This window comes from Streptopelia decaocto, assembly GCF_964273445.1.
Source record: "Streptopelia decaocto genome assembly, chromosome: Z".
In the NCBI taxonomy this organism is placed as follows: domain Eukaryota; kingdom Metazoa; phylum Chordata; class Aves; order Columbiformes; family Columbidae; genus Streptopelia; species Streptopelia decaocto.
Genome location: NC_138657.1, coordinates 72,410,288 through 72,428,862, shown reverse-complemented (window position 1 = coordinate 72,428,862; position 18,575 = coordinate 72,410,288). Strand labels below are relative to the sequence as shown.

Genomic DNA, 18,575 nt, shown 5'->3' with positions numbered 1-18,575 from the left:
CTCTAACAGCCTCTGGGATGGCATTTGGGGAAGGGTTGATGGGCCAGTGCTGATAGGAATGGTTGTGTCCTGCACCCCTGAGCCAATCCACTCCCATAAATACTTAGGTAACTAGTGGTCTTAAAAACTACACGTTCTATGCAGTGATGAAATTCTCCTCTGGATTTGTTATGGTCGCCATGCATGAGAAGCATAGGTGCAGTGGTGGCCGAGTGTTAAAGGAGGCAGTCAGCAGGCTTAGCAGTGTCATTATGGGATGAACTCAGCTGTCACATATCAGCAGCCACCTACCCCGAACCTTGTGCCATCCCAGTGTTTCCAGTTAAAATGAATGCACTGTGTTAGTGTATTTTTCTAGGCAGTTTTGTCCCAGGTTGCCTGGTGTCCTTGCAGAAGCTTATCTTCTTGCAGAGTATAGTAAGAAATTATTTTCTTACACTGAGAGTAGTGGAACACTGGCCCAAGTTGCCCAGAGAGGTGGTAGTTGCCCCATCCCTGGAGACAGACATCCCAGGCCAGGCTGGATGGGGCTCTGAGCAACCTGATCTGCATGAAGATGTCCCTGGCCATGGCAGGGCAGTCGGACTAGATGGCCTTTGAAGGTCCTTTCCAATGCAAACTATTCTATGACTATACAATTTCAGTGTCTCTTCTGGCTCTCCTCTCTGCAGCTGCAAGCCCAGGGCTGTGTCCCGTTGTGGTGGATGCTGGCGCTGTGGATCTAACATGCAGTACCTTTCCTGGGGTTCTCTACCAGCCTCAGCTGGGCTGAGATCTCATCTTGGAATTCGTGCTGGGTTTCTCTCTGCTAGATGGAGAGGGGTGGAAAATCTATGGCCTGGGAGAAAGCCATTGCATCAGCTTGCTGGAAGAATGCTGCGTGGGATCATTGCAATGTATGCATGCATCTTGCTAAAACTGAGAGATGGTGTCAGCCAACAACTGCATACTTCTCCTGAAATCCCCATGCTGTGGATGTCAGAGCCCACCTCATGTTTTCTCTTTAGCTTAGGGAAAACCATCGCGTGTTCTGTGTGGAGGTTAAAGGATGGAGCAGCCTGGAGCCAAGGCGAGAGCGGCACGGGGCCAGCAGCTCTCGCTCCTGGTGCCGGCTGAGCCAGGAGCAGACCCGCTGCCGGGTCAGACCACCCACCCAGCCCGGGCAAATACAAAAAGCCCCCTGGGAAGGAGTGATCTGCTTTGGTTTTTGCTTCCTCCTTCCTTTCTCCCTTCCTGGAGCCCCCAGCAGAAAATCCCTTCCCCAGCCACTCGGAAGATGGGCTCTAATTGAGTGGAAAATGATGGGTACTTTTCTTTTGCTATCCCAAGCCTATGCCCTGCTGGCAGTCGTGCCGTGCGGGCTATTAGCAGCCAGCTGCGAGGGGTCACTCTGCATTGCCATTTTCAATGATATCTGGAAGAGGTTTTCCAGCCCTCTGCCCCCTACCTCTCATCCATAGGAGACCCAGTTTGCCTTTCTCCCCACCTCGCTCCTGGAAATTGTTTTCATAATGATGTCTTCTGCAAATGTATCAATATTAATAAAGGTGAGCATGAGGTGGGCAAGGCTCTGCAGAGTCCTGCAGACATCAGGACTCCAGGCCCAAGGCAGGAGGAGGTGGCAGAGAGGCTGGAGAAGCTGGAAGAGGAGAAGGCTTGGAGGCAGAGGAAGGTGCCAGTGAGGAGCAAGACAAATTGGTGTGTCAGGATCTGCCACCTCCTTTGTGATGGATGGGACGCTGTGGGGACATTCATGGTCCTCTAGGACGCAACCCCACATTCCTCAGTTGTGGTTCAGCCCAAGAACCAGGTAGCTGGCATGTTCATCCCACAGGAAAGCGGGGACATTGCTGTACAGCTGTGTCAGCATCCCACCTTTCTCCTCATGCAAGCCTGGGGCAAATCAGCAGGAGAAGATGCACAGCATTAAAAGGAGGAAGGCAGACTTCGATGGGGCCTCACAGGCATGGATGCATTCCTCCAAATCTGCCACCCATCCCTCATATGACCTTGAGAAGATTGTTTGATCCTCCCAGCTCCAGGTCTGGAGCAGAGCATCATGGAGGTGCTGCTTGAGGACAAACATGCCCATGTCTGTACAAAATTCAGAACACGGAAATACAGTTGCCTAGGCAGAAGGTCAGTTCAATTCATACTACTTAGGGAGGCAGAATTAAATTACCTAGACTGACATTTGGCTAAGACATGGAGTTTAATATCCCTCTGCTCATGGAAAATGCCAGGGGATATTTAACGGCCGCAAGGGATCCATTTTAGCGCTCATTGGAGAGATGGGATGGGCCCCTCCATGCTGCGGGGTCTCAGCTGCCTTTCTGAACCACAGGCTTCATTTCAAGATGTGTCTAACAACAGCCAGGGGTGATGGATAGCTAAATACTTGCGGTTAAGTGTAAGCGTGCAGAGCCTTTACGAAAAGCCGCTCTCCACGGCTCTTCTTGCACACCGAGCCCTCCCTTGGATGCAGCAGCCGAAAACCAAGTGTGAAGAGCTGTGAGCTGCCTCCTGGCCAAGTCCCCTTCTTAGGAATGTCTGGAGATGCTCCCTCAGCTCTGCGGGATAATATTACATCTGGTTTTGTAGCCACTTAACCAGTACTCAGCCTAATGCCCATCGTCCATTATTATTATTACTATTATTGCTTTTATTATGTTACTGCCTGCAGGGCCTTGCTGAGGACAGGGCTCTATTATGCTGGCTGATCTACAGCCAAACAGCCCCTGCCTCGCCATGGACAGGCTAAATGGAAGCAGACAAAGGCTGGAGAAGAAGGAGAGCTCCTCATCCCGGTGCGAGGAGCAGGGACATGGGAGGCTGCCCAGGATAAAGGATTCCTTCAATAAACTGGGAAGATGGACACAGCCTGTCTCCCCCCACTCCTCAGCTGATCCCTGCAGGACCAGCCCTGATGTTTACCATAACAAACACAGCATCAGGAGGTCTATCCTAAAAGATGTCAGTCAGTCCTGGCAGGCCCGGCTGCTGCAGGTGTGGTCCCCTCTTCTGGCTCTTGCATCCCCGTCACCTTGGAGGGAGGTGGCAGGAACAGCTTTGTGGTTTTGGAAGGGCTGGCACTGCTACGCTTTCTAGCCTGATGAGGAGTCCCACGGACGAGAGGACACATGAGGACACAGCAGGGACTGCTGGTTTTCCCATTAAGCCATCAGAAGGCTCTCCACAGATGGGAGCACGGTCCCCTCGGATGGCTGGGCTCCGCTGTGCTCGCTCAGGGCCAGGGCAGCCCTCCCCTGCGCCCCAACCCACAGGAGTTGGACCAGGGGTAACATCCCTGCAAAACAGGCAGGTGACTCCCACCTCAGCTTCAGGGCACCTATATTATTTTTTTGTTTTCCTCCAACCCACGACAGTGGCATCTCTCATCACTGCCCAAGCAGATATGCCCTGCCCAGCACAACTACGTTTAAGCATCTCTCTGCCATGGCTCCAGACTGACGATGCCAAAGAGCAAGGCCAGGCTCCCTATGTTACCCCAGGGTATCCATCCTCAGCCCAATGCTTTCCTTCCATGTTTCTCGCTACAGAGCTGCAGTTCAGAATCATCTGTGTTCGTTCAGCCAAACAGACTTTCGTTTTGCAAACTGAGCTCGCTGAGCCAGCACTGGATTTATACTTTTCCGTTTGCATTTGGACTCCAAGTCCCTGTCGATGGAAGCTGATGTCCAGCCTGAGCCCGGGGATTCAAAGCGAGCGGAGGAATTGCACAGCCATCTGGAGTAGCTCAGCACAGTGCAGCCACAGAAAGCTGTCCCTCCAGCTGAGGATAAAACTGTAAAAGGAAAATTGGGTCCTACCCTGCTGCAGAGAGGGATGGGGAGGTGACACTGGGCACCCATGGTCAGGCCCATGGATACTTGTTCACCAGCCGCTCCCCCAGCATCCTCCAAGCACCTTGCACCAAGCAGGTGCAGTGGGGATGCAAGAAGCTTGCCATCCCTCCTTGCACCCACCAGGGCAGAGGGAAGGGGATGGGAGGCAAGAGGGGCTGCTGGGGTGGTGGTGAAGATGATGGTGAAGGAAGACTGCAGCAGGCTGTGTGCCAGGGTGCTGAGCGGGAGGACTCCAAAGAGGAAGATGGTCATGGACTGCATCTCAGGGGAAACAGGACCCATTCTGGGTCTCACAAATGTGGTTGGACTGTGGTTTCATTTCAGCTTTGATTTTGTAAATTGGAAGTTTGAGCTGTCAGGAGCTTAGCAAGCCCTTGGTGAGGAGCAAGGCTCGCTCTGCAATGGTCAGTGCCATTCATCACAGCCTGTGATTTGCTCCCAGCACTCTAAAAGTAGCTGCAACTTCCATGGACATTGCATAGCTCTCAGCCAATTAACATTCACTTGAAATACTTGTCAGGAAGCAAGAAAATATCTCCATATCCCAAAAGGCCAAACTCTGCCATGTTATTGCAAGGCAAGTGGGGTTGAATGTGGAACAGACTCCCAGAAATCAAGAGGTGTGAGAAAAGTGCAGGACTTGGGCTTGGTGGGCTCCTCGCCCTGACCCAAGTAGCCCTGGGGAGGAGGGATGCTCTCTGTCCTGGCCAGGTTGTTTCCACATGTCTTCAGCACTGGCATCTCCTTGACAGTGATTATTTCGCACCAGCACAGCCGTAGCACTGATCGGGACAGGAAAAGGTGATTTGCATCTAATCAGTTTGGGAAAAGGACATCCTGTGTGTTACCTGAGCCCCTTGGAAAGCACAGAGTGCAAAGGCCAGCTGGCTGTGCTGAGGGGTGTAAGAAATGATGCCACATCCAAAGCTTTACCAGCAACCCTCTTCTCTTCCAGTAAAGCCAGACCCTCCGGAGAGCGTGGTGGCCAAACCTGTGCCCAACAACCCTCGGAGGCTGGAAGTGTCATGGCAAAACCCCTCATCCTGGCCTGACCCCGAGTCTTTCCCACTCAAGTTCTTCCTGCGATATCGGCCCCTCATCCTGGACCAATGGCAGCATGTAAGTGATGCTGAGCTGGCTGGGACAGGAGGGACTGAGGGGAGCTGGTGGCTGGGAACAAGTGGTGAGGGACCAAAAAACATGTCTATTTACAGCTCAGGCAACCCAGACCCTTCTCCTATCCTTCTATGTCTCTCCTCCCTTCTCTCTTCTTCTCTGCCTTTCTTTTAACTCATTCTGTCTACAAATAGCTCTGCAGGCTCTCTCCACTCTGCATTGTCATCCACGGCCCCTATCTACTTTCGATACGTGTATTCTATATAAAACCTGCCAGCGAGATGTAAAAGGCATTTAAAGTATAAATGTCACCACATTTAAATGTGCCTCTGCCACATTTAGATTTTGAACTGAAGATAAAATACTGCTCGCCATAACTGAGCGTAGTCACGGAGCGATTGCCACGATGTTATCATATTTCTTACTTTTATTTCTTGTTTCTTTAAAAAGAAAAAAAAATAGTCAGTGAAATCTTGGCAGCTGGGAGGACAGATTTCATTTGTTAGCTGCAGATAGATAACGAACAGGCTTTTTTTTCCCTCCGTGTGCTGTTCACATGCTCGGCAATCTGCTTCTCAAGGAGAGGTGCTGCTATGCTGGTGTGGCTCATCCAGCATCCCCTCTGCATCAAGCTGAGCCGGTCAAAAGCCAGTTAGGTGCTTTGCTTAACAAAGCATTTTGCCTCCTCCCAGAAAGACAAATAGGAGGCAGCAGTCAGTTCCCAGGGAGTTCACATGCACCATGGAGCCACACAGGGTTTTCTGATGGCCAGTTCTTCTTGGGGAGAGAAATGGCTCACAGAGGGGACAGGAAGCTTTGCTCATGTCACTGCAAGATGCCAGTGTCTCAGCAACTTTTTCTTTTTGCATTGGTTGGGTTTTTTGATGAGGCAGCACCACAGGTTGTGTTTTGGATGGAAGCATTTGCTGATGGCTTTGAAAATTGGAGGAGGGTTGGGAGAGGGTTTTCCTGTTTGTTTCTCTTCCCTTCGCTTCCCTGCTGGGAACAGGAGAGCATCCTGAGGGTTAAGAAAGAAGAGATGGAATTTGGGTATCAGTTTGCTTTGGATATTTTTTTTTCACTTGAGGGGTAGATGCACAAATTGTACAAGCTGTGAAAAAAGGGGAAGAATTAACGGGAAATACCAAACACAAGATCAGTTTTTCAAGATGTGAAACTGTTGTGGAAAAAGCTGATTTTTTTGCACTGTCACAGCTGGATCCAGCCAGGCACTCTGCAAATGCAGAGGTCTGCAACTAAAAATGGCAGGAGAGCCAGCGAGCTGCCTCCCTCCTCAACGCTCTCAGGGCAGCTGGTCTCTCCATCACTGGGTATCAGGTATCATATTGGAGGGTTGTGCCATGCCAGTCTCTCTCCCCATGGGCCCTCCGAGGGTGCGGTGTGGCTGCTCCATCAGTGCTCTTGGGCAGGCAGCAGTGGTGGGAAATACATTAAGATGTTGGGGACACCACTGGCAGGGCCACACTGGCTTGATAAGGCAGTTCCATGGTAGTAAAAATTTGTTTTCTCCTATTAAATGATGCCCAGACTTGTGGAAAAAGCTGGGGGTACCAGCCTTCATGGTGGGTGCAAGGAGGGCTGGGAAGGGCTCATCTCCTGGCACCCCAGGAGGGAACAGCAGTCCCAAGTACCCCTTTTAATCGATATCCCCTTGCAAGAGACGTGTTCCTCATCACTGGCTGATGGAGAAATGTGTTTGGGGAATAATTTGCTCAGTGAGTGCATGCAAGCATTCCGTGAGCAAGGTACCAGCCTTGTTTCCTGACTCTCTGTCCTGCTGGCTGGGTAATGAAAAATCTGATTTGCGGATGATTTGAGGAAAACTGCCACTATTCATCAGATGAATTATTTGCAAAGCCTAATTCAATCAGCTCCCAAACACCAGAGGATGGCAGTGCTGCAGCAACTGGAGCTGCTCCGACCCCAGACCCCCTTTGCATGCTCAGCCTGCCTAGTCCAGCCGGGCACCCAAAATGCAGGGATTTGCACCCAAAAATGAACCCATCTGATGCCGGCACACTGAGAGCATGCCCAAGCCATGCTGAGCTCTACTTTGCTTGACATAATTGTTTGTTGGCATTTTGGGGGGGTGTCCCTGTCCATCCACATCCAGCCAGGAGAGAGAAGGACATGGTTTGGTGGGGTTAAGCCTAGTTCAGCCATTCAGCAAATCCTACAGGGGTGGTGTTTGGTCTCTCCTCAAAGGGACAAGTGTCCTGAGAAAGGATGCAGTGGTCATGTGCAACACCCTTAGAATACCTTAGAGTCCAATACACTTCATCAGGAGACCCTTGCATGAGGGTGTCTTAATTCTTGCTGAAGTGAAGGTCCCATGCCACAGCCTGCCCCAATCTTGTTTCTTGCTGTCCCCACTGGCTGCCGACATGGCAAAGCCAGTGCACACAAACTGCTTTTTGGCAATGGGGCAGCTTGGGAGACTATCAGGGAGAGGAGAGCTTTTCTGCTAGCAGCCAGGAGTTGCTGGGTGTCCTCAAGTGCTGGTGCATCCCTGTGTGCCCAAGGTCCCCACACCAAGCCTCATCCCTACCTTCTCATGGCAACCTGACCATGCACCAGCTGTGGGTTTTAAGCATCTCCTGCTATAATCCCCTTGGCAGCCCTTCAGGAAGCCAAGAATCCCCGTGGGATCAAACCCACAAGAGAGCACCAGGCGCTGCCCAGAGCCATGAATATCCATGCGGGCCCCACTCACACGAGGCATTTCTTGGCAGAAGCAGCAGCTCCCCTTTCTCCCTTCCACCTCCCATTATCTTTGCAGGGTCTGATTTATGCACAGCACCTCAGCAGGCAGAACCGAATGAGCGCTAATAGGATCAGATGGATGTTGAGCTGTCGAATACCATCGGGCCTGATTCAATCAGCGTCTGCTTTCTCCCAGGCTCTTCCTTTCAGGATTTTAATAATGCCAGGGCTTGGCACCAGAAGATGAAGCCATCCGTGGCGGGAGGAATGGATCTTATCGAGACCGCCCCTGTGCGAGCTGGGCATAAAAACAATTTCTCCCCCAGAGGCAGATGGGTGATGCTTGACCCAAGCATCTCCCCCATCAGGAAATATCTGGGGCTGACCCAGAGCCAGGGGCACACCCTCATCCCTTTCCCAGCACTTTGCAAAGGTGGGTTTGAGCTCCAATATGCTGTCTGAACTCCCTTTTGCCTGCTCAGCAGCACCTTTACGCTCAGGCCACTTAGCAGCTCTCATGTTGCAGTTTGCTCTGGGAATTATGGTGATGTGCTCTGAGAATTATTATCATGGAGAGGCGATGATGATGAGTTTCCACGTGAGCGTGTGGCAGGGTGTGCACGTGTGCCGGGGGTGCTCTTTGCACCTTTGTGCCGCCTCGAAGCAGCGCCCTCACACCTGAGCACGGGCATTTCCCAGCTGTTCAGGGTGCAGATGTGTCACATCGGGTGGCCACCGACTTCCCACCACCCCACCAGCATCAAGCTGACTCTGAAACTCAAGCAACTTTAAAGTCATGCTCCTCCCTTTCTGGAAGAGGGGCTGTGCTGGTTTCTCTGCTGCCAGAAGAGAGATGGGATATTTGTAGCCTAAGCAGGTTTTTTATTCTCTTCTTTTGGCAGAATCTCCCCTTCTGTCTCCTAAATATAAAACATTAAATGTTTAGGGTGTCCTTTATTTTTCTCCTGCTTTTAAGTCTGTAATTCAAGCCAGATTAGCGTGGTTTCCTCTTCTGTTTTATAGCCCCATCCTGGCCCCAAGCGAGCTCTCCTAATGCTCTCAGATGTTCCTCTAATGGCTTACCTAGGCTGGAACTGGATACCCTTTCCTAATGGATTGCTAATAGCCTGTTTCTGGTTTTACAGGCTCCCTCAGTTAACTTGCAACAGCAGCGATCTCTGCGCACACACATGCAATCTCTCTGCGAGCACGTCTGTGCGCTCACCCCGGGATCCAGGCAGGTGGCCAGGCACTGTCCTGAGCATCTTTGGGCAGTCCAGGGCAGATCTGGCATCCAATTCACTCCCACCCCATAGCATTTGCTGCAGGAGGATCTCCCCTTTTTCCTAGTTTTTGGGGGAAGATCTCATGTGCTGAGCACTGACCAGCTCAGTACATGTTCCAGGAACATGGCAAAGCTTAGAAGGTATTTTCTTAAGCAGCAGCGGAGCTGGCAGCCAGGCTGAGGGAGGATTTCCTCTGGTGCATTGCCAGCAATTTGCAGATGCCGTCATGAAGTCTAATTGAACCCATTGGTTGTGCTGACAACATGAAATGTTAATGAACCGTGAGGCGGGCTGCATCTCAGATCTTGAAATTTGCAGTAAAAGGTCATGAGATATTTAAAGCTAATAATGTGGATGGGTTTTCTCCTTCTTCTTCTGTTTTGGAAGCATTAGAGCCATGTCCATGAGCATTTGCAAAGGCTGGAAATGCCCTTCTTTGGAAGAGCAAGCAGAGGTGCTCCCGCCATTCTGGGATTTTAGGAACTGGGGTCACAGAGCCCCCAGTGCAGGTGTCTATGCCGGCTCTGCTGCTGAGCAGCTCTGACCAAGGCAAAGGATGAGGATTTGGGGACAGGAATGGGCAATTTGGGGGTATCGCCAAATATTTAGTGGTTGGGTTTGTTGGTGTGAGGAGGGCATGATGCTCTGGGATGTCAGGAGTGGCTGCCAGAGTGGGCTGAGGCTCATCTCCTGAGTTAAATATGTGAATCTCATGGGCTGCCTCTGCAAGCTCCTGCCTTGGAACAGCCCGAAATAACCTGAACGTATGTGCTAATGTGTATCCTGCCTGCAACGGGCAAGGGTGAGAGATGGAGCTGGGGAGGGCAATTAGTGCCACCAGCCGCTGCAGCTGCATTTCCCAGGTGTGGTGGCAATGTCACTTGGTGGTGGGTGTGCTGCTTTGTGCCCATTTGCATCCCCTCTTTGTGCATTTGCAGCCTCTGCTGCTCTGCCTATGCTCCCCCTCTTTGCAAGGTAACCTTGGCAGGGAGGTCACCCTGAGCGAGCTGGGTTACAGCTTCACGCCTGGTAGCTTTTATTGAGGCACTTCTCTCCCTTCCCCTCCCAGCTGTAAAGTCAGTGATTAAGAAGGAAAAAGAGAAGGAAAATTTAAAAAAAAAAAAAAATGAATAGGTGGGAGCAAAATGTTGAGGCTATAACAGTGTCACTCACAGCTCGGCATGGGACAGGCAGGGCTGGAGCAGACGGTGCCTCGGAGGAGGATGGAGGTGGGAAGTGCTCAGAAATCACCTTTTTCTGTCCCCTCCAGGGCTTGGGATCCTTGGCTGGCACTGCCTGGGTGCTCTCAGTCCCCTTGGGAACTGCTAGTGACCTAGAAGTGCTGAGGACCTGGCAGGATCAGGCCTCCAGAAGCAACCCTGATGGTACCAGTGAGCAGTACCAGCCTGCCTGTGCTCATCTGCACAGCTTCACATGGGCAGGATGGTGCCAGCAAGCTCAGCTTGCCCTGCCTGCATGCAGACCATGACAGGCAGGTGCCCATGCCCATTCACAAGCTGCACCCGTCTGCTTTCACCCCCATCCCACTCCATCAGCGTGGTAAATGTATCTGCGGGCAGCAGATTCCAGCACCAGGCAGGGTCAGAGCTGGTGCTGAGTGCGCTGAGCATCCGTGATCCCATCCTCCCCACAGCTGCAAGCGAAAGCGAGGTCTGCCAGTTGCCACTTGGCAGGAGGGGGACAGCGCATCCAGAGAAAGAGTCCCGTTATTAATGAGCTTACAGCTCCACTTTCAAAGATGGTCTTTATTTTAAGCCAGGAGGGAGCTGTTCAGCCACATCTGGTGTGACACAACCCAGGCTGGGGAGGAGCTCTGCGATAACTTGTCCTCCCAGACCGGCAGCAGGGCTGAGCTATTCACAGCAGCGGCACAGCAGCCTTTTTGTGGGGGGCTGACAGCAGGGACAGCAGCTCAGAGCCTGCTGGGCTCCTCCGCTACCCAGCTGCAGAGAATAAGGGGGATTCATTCACTCTTCCCAACCTTTTAGTTATTCCAGAGTCCGGGCAGAAAGTTTTGTCTGGGTTTAGCCCAACTGATTCCTGTGGCGCTGCGGAAGGAGGAGGTATTTGAGGGCTCATTTATTGGTAATGAATGTCAGACCTATTTGCTCACCAGACGTGGCTTTGAAAAGGAAAAACAAGCAAAATATTTCTTTTCTGCTTGGCGATAGCTTTTTGTGGGCTGCAGCGGCTGTTTGCAGCAACCCTCCTGCACTTCCCAGCCATGGGGTGGCTTGCTCGGGGGTTACTCCTGCTTTTGGTTTAGCCTCTTCCACCCAGGGCAAGTGGGAGCCTGCCAGGATCCCCCTACAATTGCAGAGACTGAAGACACCTGAAACAGCAGCTATTTGTGTAGCATAAGTCCCTGCGAAACTCATTGCAGCCAGGCAGCGGAAGCTGGTCACTTGTTGCAGGGAAAAGAAGCTGTGAAATCGAGCTCACTGGGGTGCCCTGTCCCTCTCCCAGTTCCCATTTCCCCCATTATCCAGGATCCCAGACATCATTCATAAGTGAAAGAAGCTGCAAGGAGGTGAGATGCATGTCAGACCCAGGCTGTGCTCTTGCCAGCAGTTTCATTCCATGTTCCCCAGCTTGCGGTGGGATGTGCAGGCTGTGTGAGCAGATCGGCTTCACCCTGCAATAGCTGGGGTGCTCCTTTTATTTTGGGGAGGGCAGGCTCATCCAGGCTTGATACAACACCTGGGACAGGCGTGTGGTCTCTGTCCTGGCATGCACAGAGGTGGTGCATCCCTGCCATGGGATGGAGGGCTACCAGCCCCAAATCCTCACATTGCCAGCTTCCCAACAGCAGAGCACCCCCTTCCCACACCAGCAGCTGAGCTGGGGAGCAGGTGTCAAGGAATGGAAAGCAGAGGCTTTGCTGCCATGGGGAGACAGCAAACTCATTTTCATGTGGGATGCAGAGGAGGTATCTGATCCCTCCTCTCCCTCCGCCTCTTTCCAACACACACCAGCCCCCAGCCCAGCTGCTGGTGCAGGGAGGGTTGTTTTTTTTTTCCCTGGCCCACATCACCTTCCAAAGGCCATTTGGGATTCAGACCTGCCCGTGCATCACCCTGTTTGCAGGTAATTGCTGTCTGGTTGTGCTGGACCAGGAGCAGACCCTGGGTGAGAACAGAGCACAGTGATCATTTTTACTGCTGGGGCACCCTGGCAGGGTGGGTGGGGGCAGTGGGAGCTGGAGGAGCCCAGGATGGGGGGGGTGAATGTCTTCTTTAACTCCTGCTGTGACAAATACTGCAAGGCAATGCCACCAGTCTGTGGGCAGGGACAGGGATGAGGGCACACATGGATGTCCCCTGTTGGGCTGCATGGTATGGGTGGATTGAATGTGGAGGGGGCACCAGCATGGACAGGGGGAAAGCCAAGTGCTGGGAAATCTGCCCTTCTACCTGCTCTGGGTGTCTGTCCCCATCCCATCAATGTGGTGCTGGCCCCTGGGCTCCTCCTGGTGCTGGGGGCTGTGGGGGAGCACTGGCAGCCTCATTATCTTTCCAAGAAGGCTGATTGGGATATGTGGCCACAGCAGGGAATGGGATCCCAGATCCCGGTCTACTCTGTCCTCAGCAAGCTGTTGACTGAATTACTGAGTTCAAGGGCTTTTTTTCATTTCTCTCTCTCTCTTTTTTTTTTTTTTTTTTTTTTTTTTTTCCCCCAATGCTAATAGCTCTGCATTGCACTGGCTACTGATCCCTCATTAATCTGGGCAGCTCTTCACAGCCAGCTGGAGTGACTTTTGGCAGGTGCACAAAGGCAGGCAGCGACACGCAGACTGCCCCGGCCAAAAAAATTACCATGCGCAGCCTTCCTCCAACTTTTGTCTCTGTGTGGCAGGGACGCGGATTAAGGAATTTCTCCCTCTGCCTTTGATGCTGTGTGTCCATCCATCCCGCCACGACCTCCCCAGTGTCCCCCCCACCCCCAGCTCTCCATGTCTGTGTCCAGTTGGACCCATTCCACGTGTGCTTTCCCATCTGCTGATGCGTTTCTGTGCTGAACTATGGGCAGCCACCCAGGGACTTTCTCACCAGCCATGGCAATTTTGGATGTGTCCCCCAGCTGCCCAGCTCAGAAGTGCTGTATGCAGAGATTGTATGGGTGGGGAGAGATGGTTGCTGTCCTCTATGCCTTCTCTTTTTGTCTGCTGTCTAAAGAGGAGCTTAGGGCAGCATCCTCCCAGGTTCTACAAGGAAGGTCCTCCAGCCTGGGTCCTGGGGGAACATCCACCCCGAGGCAAGGCACAGCCTTGACCCCGTTGTGCCTGCGACACCCCATCTGCAAACTCTCACCTGCAGGCTGGCTGTGGCTGGGGAGAGGCAGGAATAGCCAGGAGGGCTCTTTGGTCTGCAGAAAAGACTCACAGGGTGTCGAAAGACCTAGAGAGACCCATAAGACCAGATGAATAACCCCAGCATTTTTCCGAACCCCATGCTCATTCCCTACTTCCAAGGCACACCTGAGCCAAGCACAGACCAAGACTGGAGAAACAGGCTTGCTAGGGGTTAGCAGCTTGCCGAGAGAGTCCCTCTAGGGACCCTGATCCAGCTCAGGCTCTGGTCCTGGGCTGAGGAGGGCTGGAGCTTGGTGGGATGGGTCTCAGCCAAGACTCCCCACGGGCTGGAGGATGCACAGTTGTGTCCCACAGGAGGAGTAGCATCCTCCTCATCTTTCTTTCCCCATCCTCCCTTCTGTCCCACCTCACAGGATTTCAGTTTTCACCTGTCGCCCATAAGTGAAATGGCCCAAAACTCTTTTCTTCACCAGCCCCAGGATGGCAGCAGGCACCCTGCCAGCATAAACTGTGCTGTGGACCTACGAACTGCTAAAAAGGACCACCCTAAGCCTGACCTCATTATCTGGATGAGAGGCAGCACATGTGACCCCAGAGATGGCTTTCAGCTGCTTGGGCATGCTAGGACCTCAGGGAAAACCATCAAAGAGCCCCATTAAGGTTGCTGGGCTCATCTGCCCCCTGTGCCAGGCTCCCTCCAGCAAGGCCCTGACCTCAGTCCCCCTTGGTGGGCATGCCAAGAAGCTGTCCCCATGCCAACAGGTTGGACTCAATGGTGAGATCCATGGTTTGGTGGGAAGGCATCCCCTGGAAAGCAGGGCTGGCCTTGGGCACCAGATGTCCCAGTGCTTTGGCTAGCAGTGGTACAGGGCTTGGGCACATCTCAGCTTGGCACGAGCGCCATGGTGGAGCTACCAGCATCTCCTGCTTGCATCACACTGGTGCTGTGGGCGTCAGTCCTGGACCAGCGGTGTGAGAGGAGGCAGGACTCTGTCTCCCCACATCCAGCCCCGAATCTGCAGCAGTGAAATGGACAGAGACCTTTCTCAGCACTGCTCCCTCAACAAGGTTTGGTAGCAGCTTCATGCCTCACAGGCGGCAGAAGGCCCTTTACTCCCCAACGACTTGAGGGCAGCCGGCCAGGCCTGCCTCCAGATGTACTCCAGATGTGGAGCTCCTATGGGCTCAGGCTGGGTGGTGTGAGCAGCTGGGAACAGAGAGCCTGAGGGTCATGCTGGGCATTAGGCTGGATACATCCCGGGAGAGGGAATAGGGAAGGAGAGGCTTTCGGCTGGAGCAAGGAAGCAAAAGTGTCCCCCTCCCTGGTACGGATCCCCCAGAGCAGCTGTGGCAGTCCAAAAGGATTAAATCTGTGCTAGGGTGTTACATGTGCTGTACTGGGGGGACTGGAAAAGGGCTGGGCCATTCTCAGGGTGAGTTCCTGTTTTTTGGGTACCCCTGCAAGCAGCAGGGTGATGATATTAACTGTGCTGGCCACTGGCCAGGCCATCATGTGTCCCTGGCATGCACACCATGCCTGCGCATGTAAAGCTGCAGTGCCAGGGAGCCTCGTCCTGCAGGTATATTGGTCTGGGTGTCCCTGGACACCCTGAGGATGCAACTTTCCTCTCCTTGGAGTTTGGGATGTAATCAACAACCAGGCAGAAGTTTTCAGCTCCATCTTGCTCCTTTCATTTGACCGAGTTCTTAATAAAACTCAGCTGTTGGTGCTTCCTGCAGCAGTGGGATCCTGTGCCTGACCTTCTCTTGGGTGGCTGGGGAGACATGGAGGAACCCCACCTAGGTTGCACCATGAAGTTACTCCCACCCGTGAAGTGCCACTTGTTCTGCTCAATCATGAGGCCCTGGCTGGGCACTGGCACTTGCAGATGGGCTGCATCAGACCCACACCCTCCCTTAACCCACCAGCATTGTTATTATCAACATGTGTCTGGAGAGAAGGTGGCTTTTGTTAGCTGGGGCATGGAGGAAGGATGAGGGGTGCCTCACATCCCCACCATGCCATGCACAGGCAGTGTGGGGGGTACAAATCTGGCAGCGTATTAGTCCTCAGCTTCGGAGACGGGGTGGAGGGTGATCTCCCACGCAGCTTCTGTGGGATGCTCCTGCCCTGGTCTCCTCCATGCCTGCAGGACCCCAAGGCCAAGCCTGGCGTCATGCCCAGAAGGCCACTTGGGTGCTGAGTCCTCCTCCTCTGTCACCTGCCTGTGTTCGCTCACCAGTGACTGTGTGATGGGGATGCATTTCTACTGGGCACCTGCCTCCCCCTGCCCTTGAGGTGAGCTCCAGGTAGATCAGAGATCCACAGAAGGTGTTGGCACAGTCTTGGGTTAAACCATTGCACCAGCAGCCACCTCCCCAGGAGGACGGCAGGACCTCCCGTGGCTCAGGCAGAGGTGACAACAGGACAGAGGGAATTTTTCTAGGAAAGACAGCTTGGACTGTCTTTTAATCCTTATCCAAGGGCCCAGCCAGAGGGCTGCAAGCCAATCTGGTGGGATGCCAGCAGGCTCAGAAGCAGGGTGGCCAGAGGCATGCTGGTGGGGGAAGCCTCCTCCCAGCACTGTCAGTGATGCCCAGAAAGCCTGTGCACCCACCCCAGTCACTGCCATGGATGTCCAGCTCCCATCCACCCTAACATGTCCAAGCAGAGCCTGCCTGCACATCTGCTAGTTTCTGGTGACCTCTAGAGGAAGCAGCTCTGCTCCAGCACCAGAAGTTTGGGAGTGGGATGAGGGTATCACCAGAATTTTGGCTTAGCTGCAGCTGGAGCATCCTCCCCCTGCATCCCTGTCCTGGGCTCATGGCTCTGCCCAAAACCCTGAAGCACTTCCTAAAGTACTGTGAAAGTCTCGGTATCATCCTCTACCCAAGCTAAACATGCTGATTGTCTTACACCTCCCAATGCCAGGGGTTCCTCTGACTGCCCTCCCCTCCCCTCCCCACTGCTGCCCGCAGGTCGAGCTGTCGGACGGGACATCACACACCATCACCGATGCCTATGCTGGCAAGGAGTACATCATCCAGGTGGCAGCCAAAGACAACGACATTGGCACGTGGAGTGACTGGAGCGTGGCCGTCCATGCCACCCCCTGGACGGAGGAGCCTAAGCATCTCACCACGGAGGCCCAAATCACAGGTGAGACCCCCAGCTCCAGTACAGTCTGTCCCCACAGTGGGGGAGGCCCAGGAGTAATGGCTGAGGGTCCCCCCCTGTCTGGCTCCTGCAAGTTTGTTCCACAGCCAAGGAGATACCCCCAGCACCTGGGGGATCTTGCAGCCCTTCACCCTACACTTTGCCCCCACCCATGGCTCTGGCAGCAGGTACAATCGTGGCCTGAGTGGTGCTGACTCAGCCTGCCTGTCCCCGGCATCCTCCTCACCAGGATACTTGGGGTCTGACAATGAAGCTGGGGCTTGTTTTGTCTTTTTTTTTTTTTTCATTATTTAATGTTATTCTTCCCTGGAGCGCTGCCCAACCTTCAGCCCTCCCTCTTCAGTCCTACACCCATCCACACCTCCCGACCCCGCACAATGGCTCGGAGCGATGCCAATTCAGAATAAAAGCCACAAAGTCGACAAGCCTCTGTTTCTAGGAAAGAGCTGGGACTGTGTCCAAATGGGCGTTATCAGCCCTTGGTTTCCCAGAAGGGCTGGAGTGGACCCTGTGCCGGTTCCCCTGGCTGGCACCGGCAGTGAGGTGAGGGGAAGCACTGGTGTGCAGACAGACAGTGAGCAGGCTTCTACATCAGGGGCACACATGTCAGCTGGCCAGATGTGCGTATGGGGAGGGGGGCGTGCTCAGTCCCCCTATTCTCCAAGCTCTTGCCTGGCTGAGACTGTAGATCCAGCATGTGTGTGCAAGCTGTGCACTGCCAGGGCTGTGCACAAACCTCTGCAGATCATGGCCATGCTCCCTGCGTGGTGATGCGGTGAGTGCAGGTGCCTCCTACACAGAGACACCCCCCCACGCAGAAAAAGCACCTGCTAAAGGACCAGGGGATTCAGGCAGCACCAGGGATTTGCAACCCCTAGTCCCCAGCAGGATAAACCCCCACAAGGAGTGCAGGCACATCGTGCTGGTGTCAGGGTGTGGGGTTTGCTTCTACATCCACTTGCATCGTGCTCAATGCAAATACCACTTCAAATGCAACCTGCCTGCTCCCTGTGCAGGCACACATGTGCATGCAGCTGGCTGCAGCCACGTAGGGCTGGTGGGGGACACCCTAGCCCCAGGACTGAGCCTCGCCGTGACTCTTTGGTGGGATCTGAAAGATGTGAGGACAGATCCCCTGTGGCACCCAGTGTTCCCCGCAGATTGTCTGGCATGGGGCACTCTAGAACCCTCTTGATGTGACCAAAGCTGCCCCAGGCTTGTTGCCTATCCACATCCTCCCTGCAATCCTGCAGACACAGACACCCCATCTGGTCCTCTACAGAGGAGGATGAGCCCTGCAAGCCAGCCCAGCAGCTGCAGCCATGTCCAGGGTGTTCCCTGAGTGGGGGATGCTCTCTGCTGAGCATTTGTAGCCATGTCGTCATGGCCTCTTAGCCAAAATTCTCACAGAACTGGTGCACAGAGCATCCTGGCTGGGCAGGATGGGATCAGGAGGGATGCCCAGCTTTGCCTAGTGGTGCAATCATCTCTGAGCAATAGGTCCAGTGTTAGAGCAGGGAAAGTCTCATGGACCACACAATCCCCTGGCTCATCATCCCAGCTCCCCCGATCAGTCCTAGAATGGAATGGCAGTGAGAGGGGAAATTTTGGGATGGGATGGTGCCGTGTCCCCACTGGCAGGAGAGCGTGACACATCCCAGGGCAGCCCAGCTCCCCTCACTATCCATTCTCCTTCCCTGCAGAGACAACAAGCGCTAGCAGCTCCTCTTTCATGCCACCCCCCACCACCAAGATCTGCGACAAGGGCGCTGTGGTGGGCAGTGGGGCCGTGGCAGTGTGTTGGACAGCTGGACTGGTCTTGGCTGCCTATGGTGTCCTCTTTATTTAGTGAGTATCTCCCAAACCACAGGTATGAGAAATAGGGTGTGCGTGCTGGGAGGGGACAGGATATGGGAAACCCAGGGCCTCTGGTGTGGTTGGGAAGGGGATGCTCTAACCAGGCTCTGGGTGAAGGTCATTGAGAGCAAGCCATTTGGGGTTTTCTTGCAATTTTTTGTAAATGCACCAAATCTGGATGCTTTTTCAGATTGAGTGTTCTGGTCGAGATCTCA

The 18,575-nt window shown here is 53.6% G+C and overlaps 1 protein-coding gene across 2 annotated transcripts in view; it reads left to right on the top strand.

The window, feature by feature from the left end:
* CNTFR (ciliary neurotrophic factor receptor) overlaps positions 1-18,352 on the top strand; it is a gene marked incomplete at its 3' end in the record, with an annotated part of 212,776 nt that extends 194,424 nt beyond the window's left edge. For both annotated transcript variants that reach the window (XM_082074844.1, XM_082074843.1), the window contains 3 exons: positions 4,822-4,985; positions 16,305-16,485; positions 18,207-18,352. In XM_082074844.1, coding sequence (XP_081930970.1) covers positions 4,822-4,985; positions 16,305-16,485; positions 18,207-18,352 — 491 coding nt within the window. The remainder of the gene's footprint in view (positions 1-4,821; positions 4,986-16,304; positions 16,486-18,206) is intronic.
* Positions 18,353-18,575: the final 223 nt, after the last annotated feature.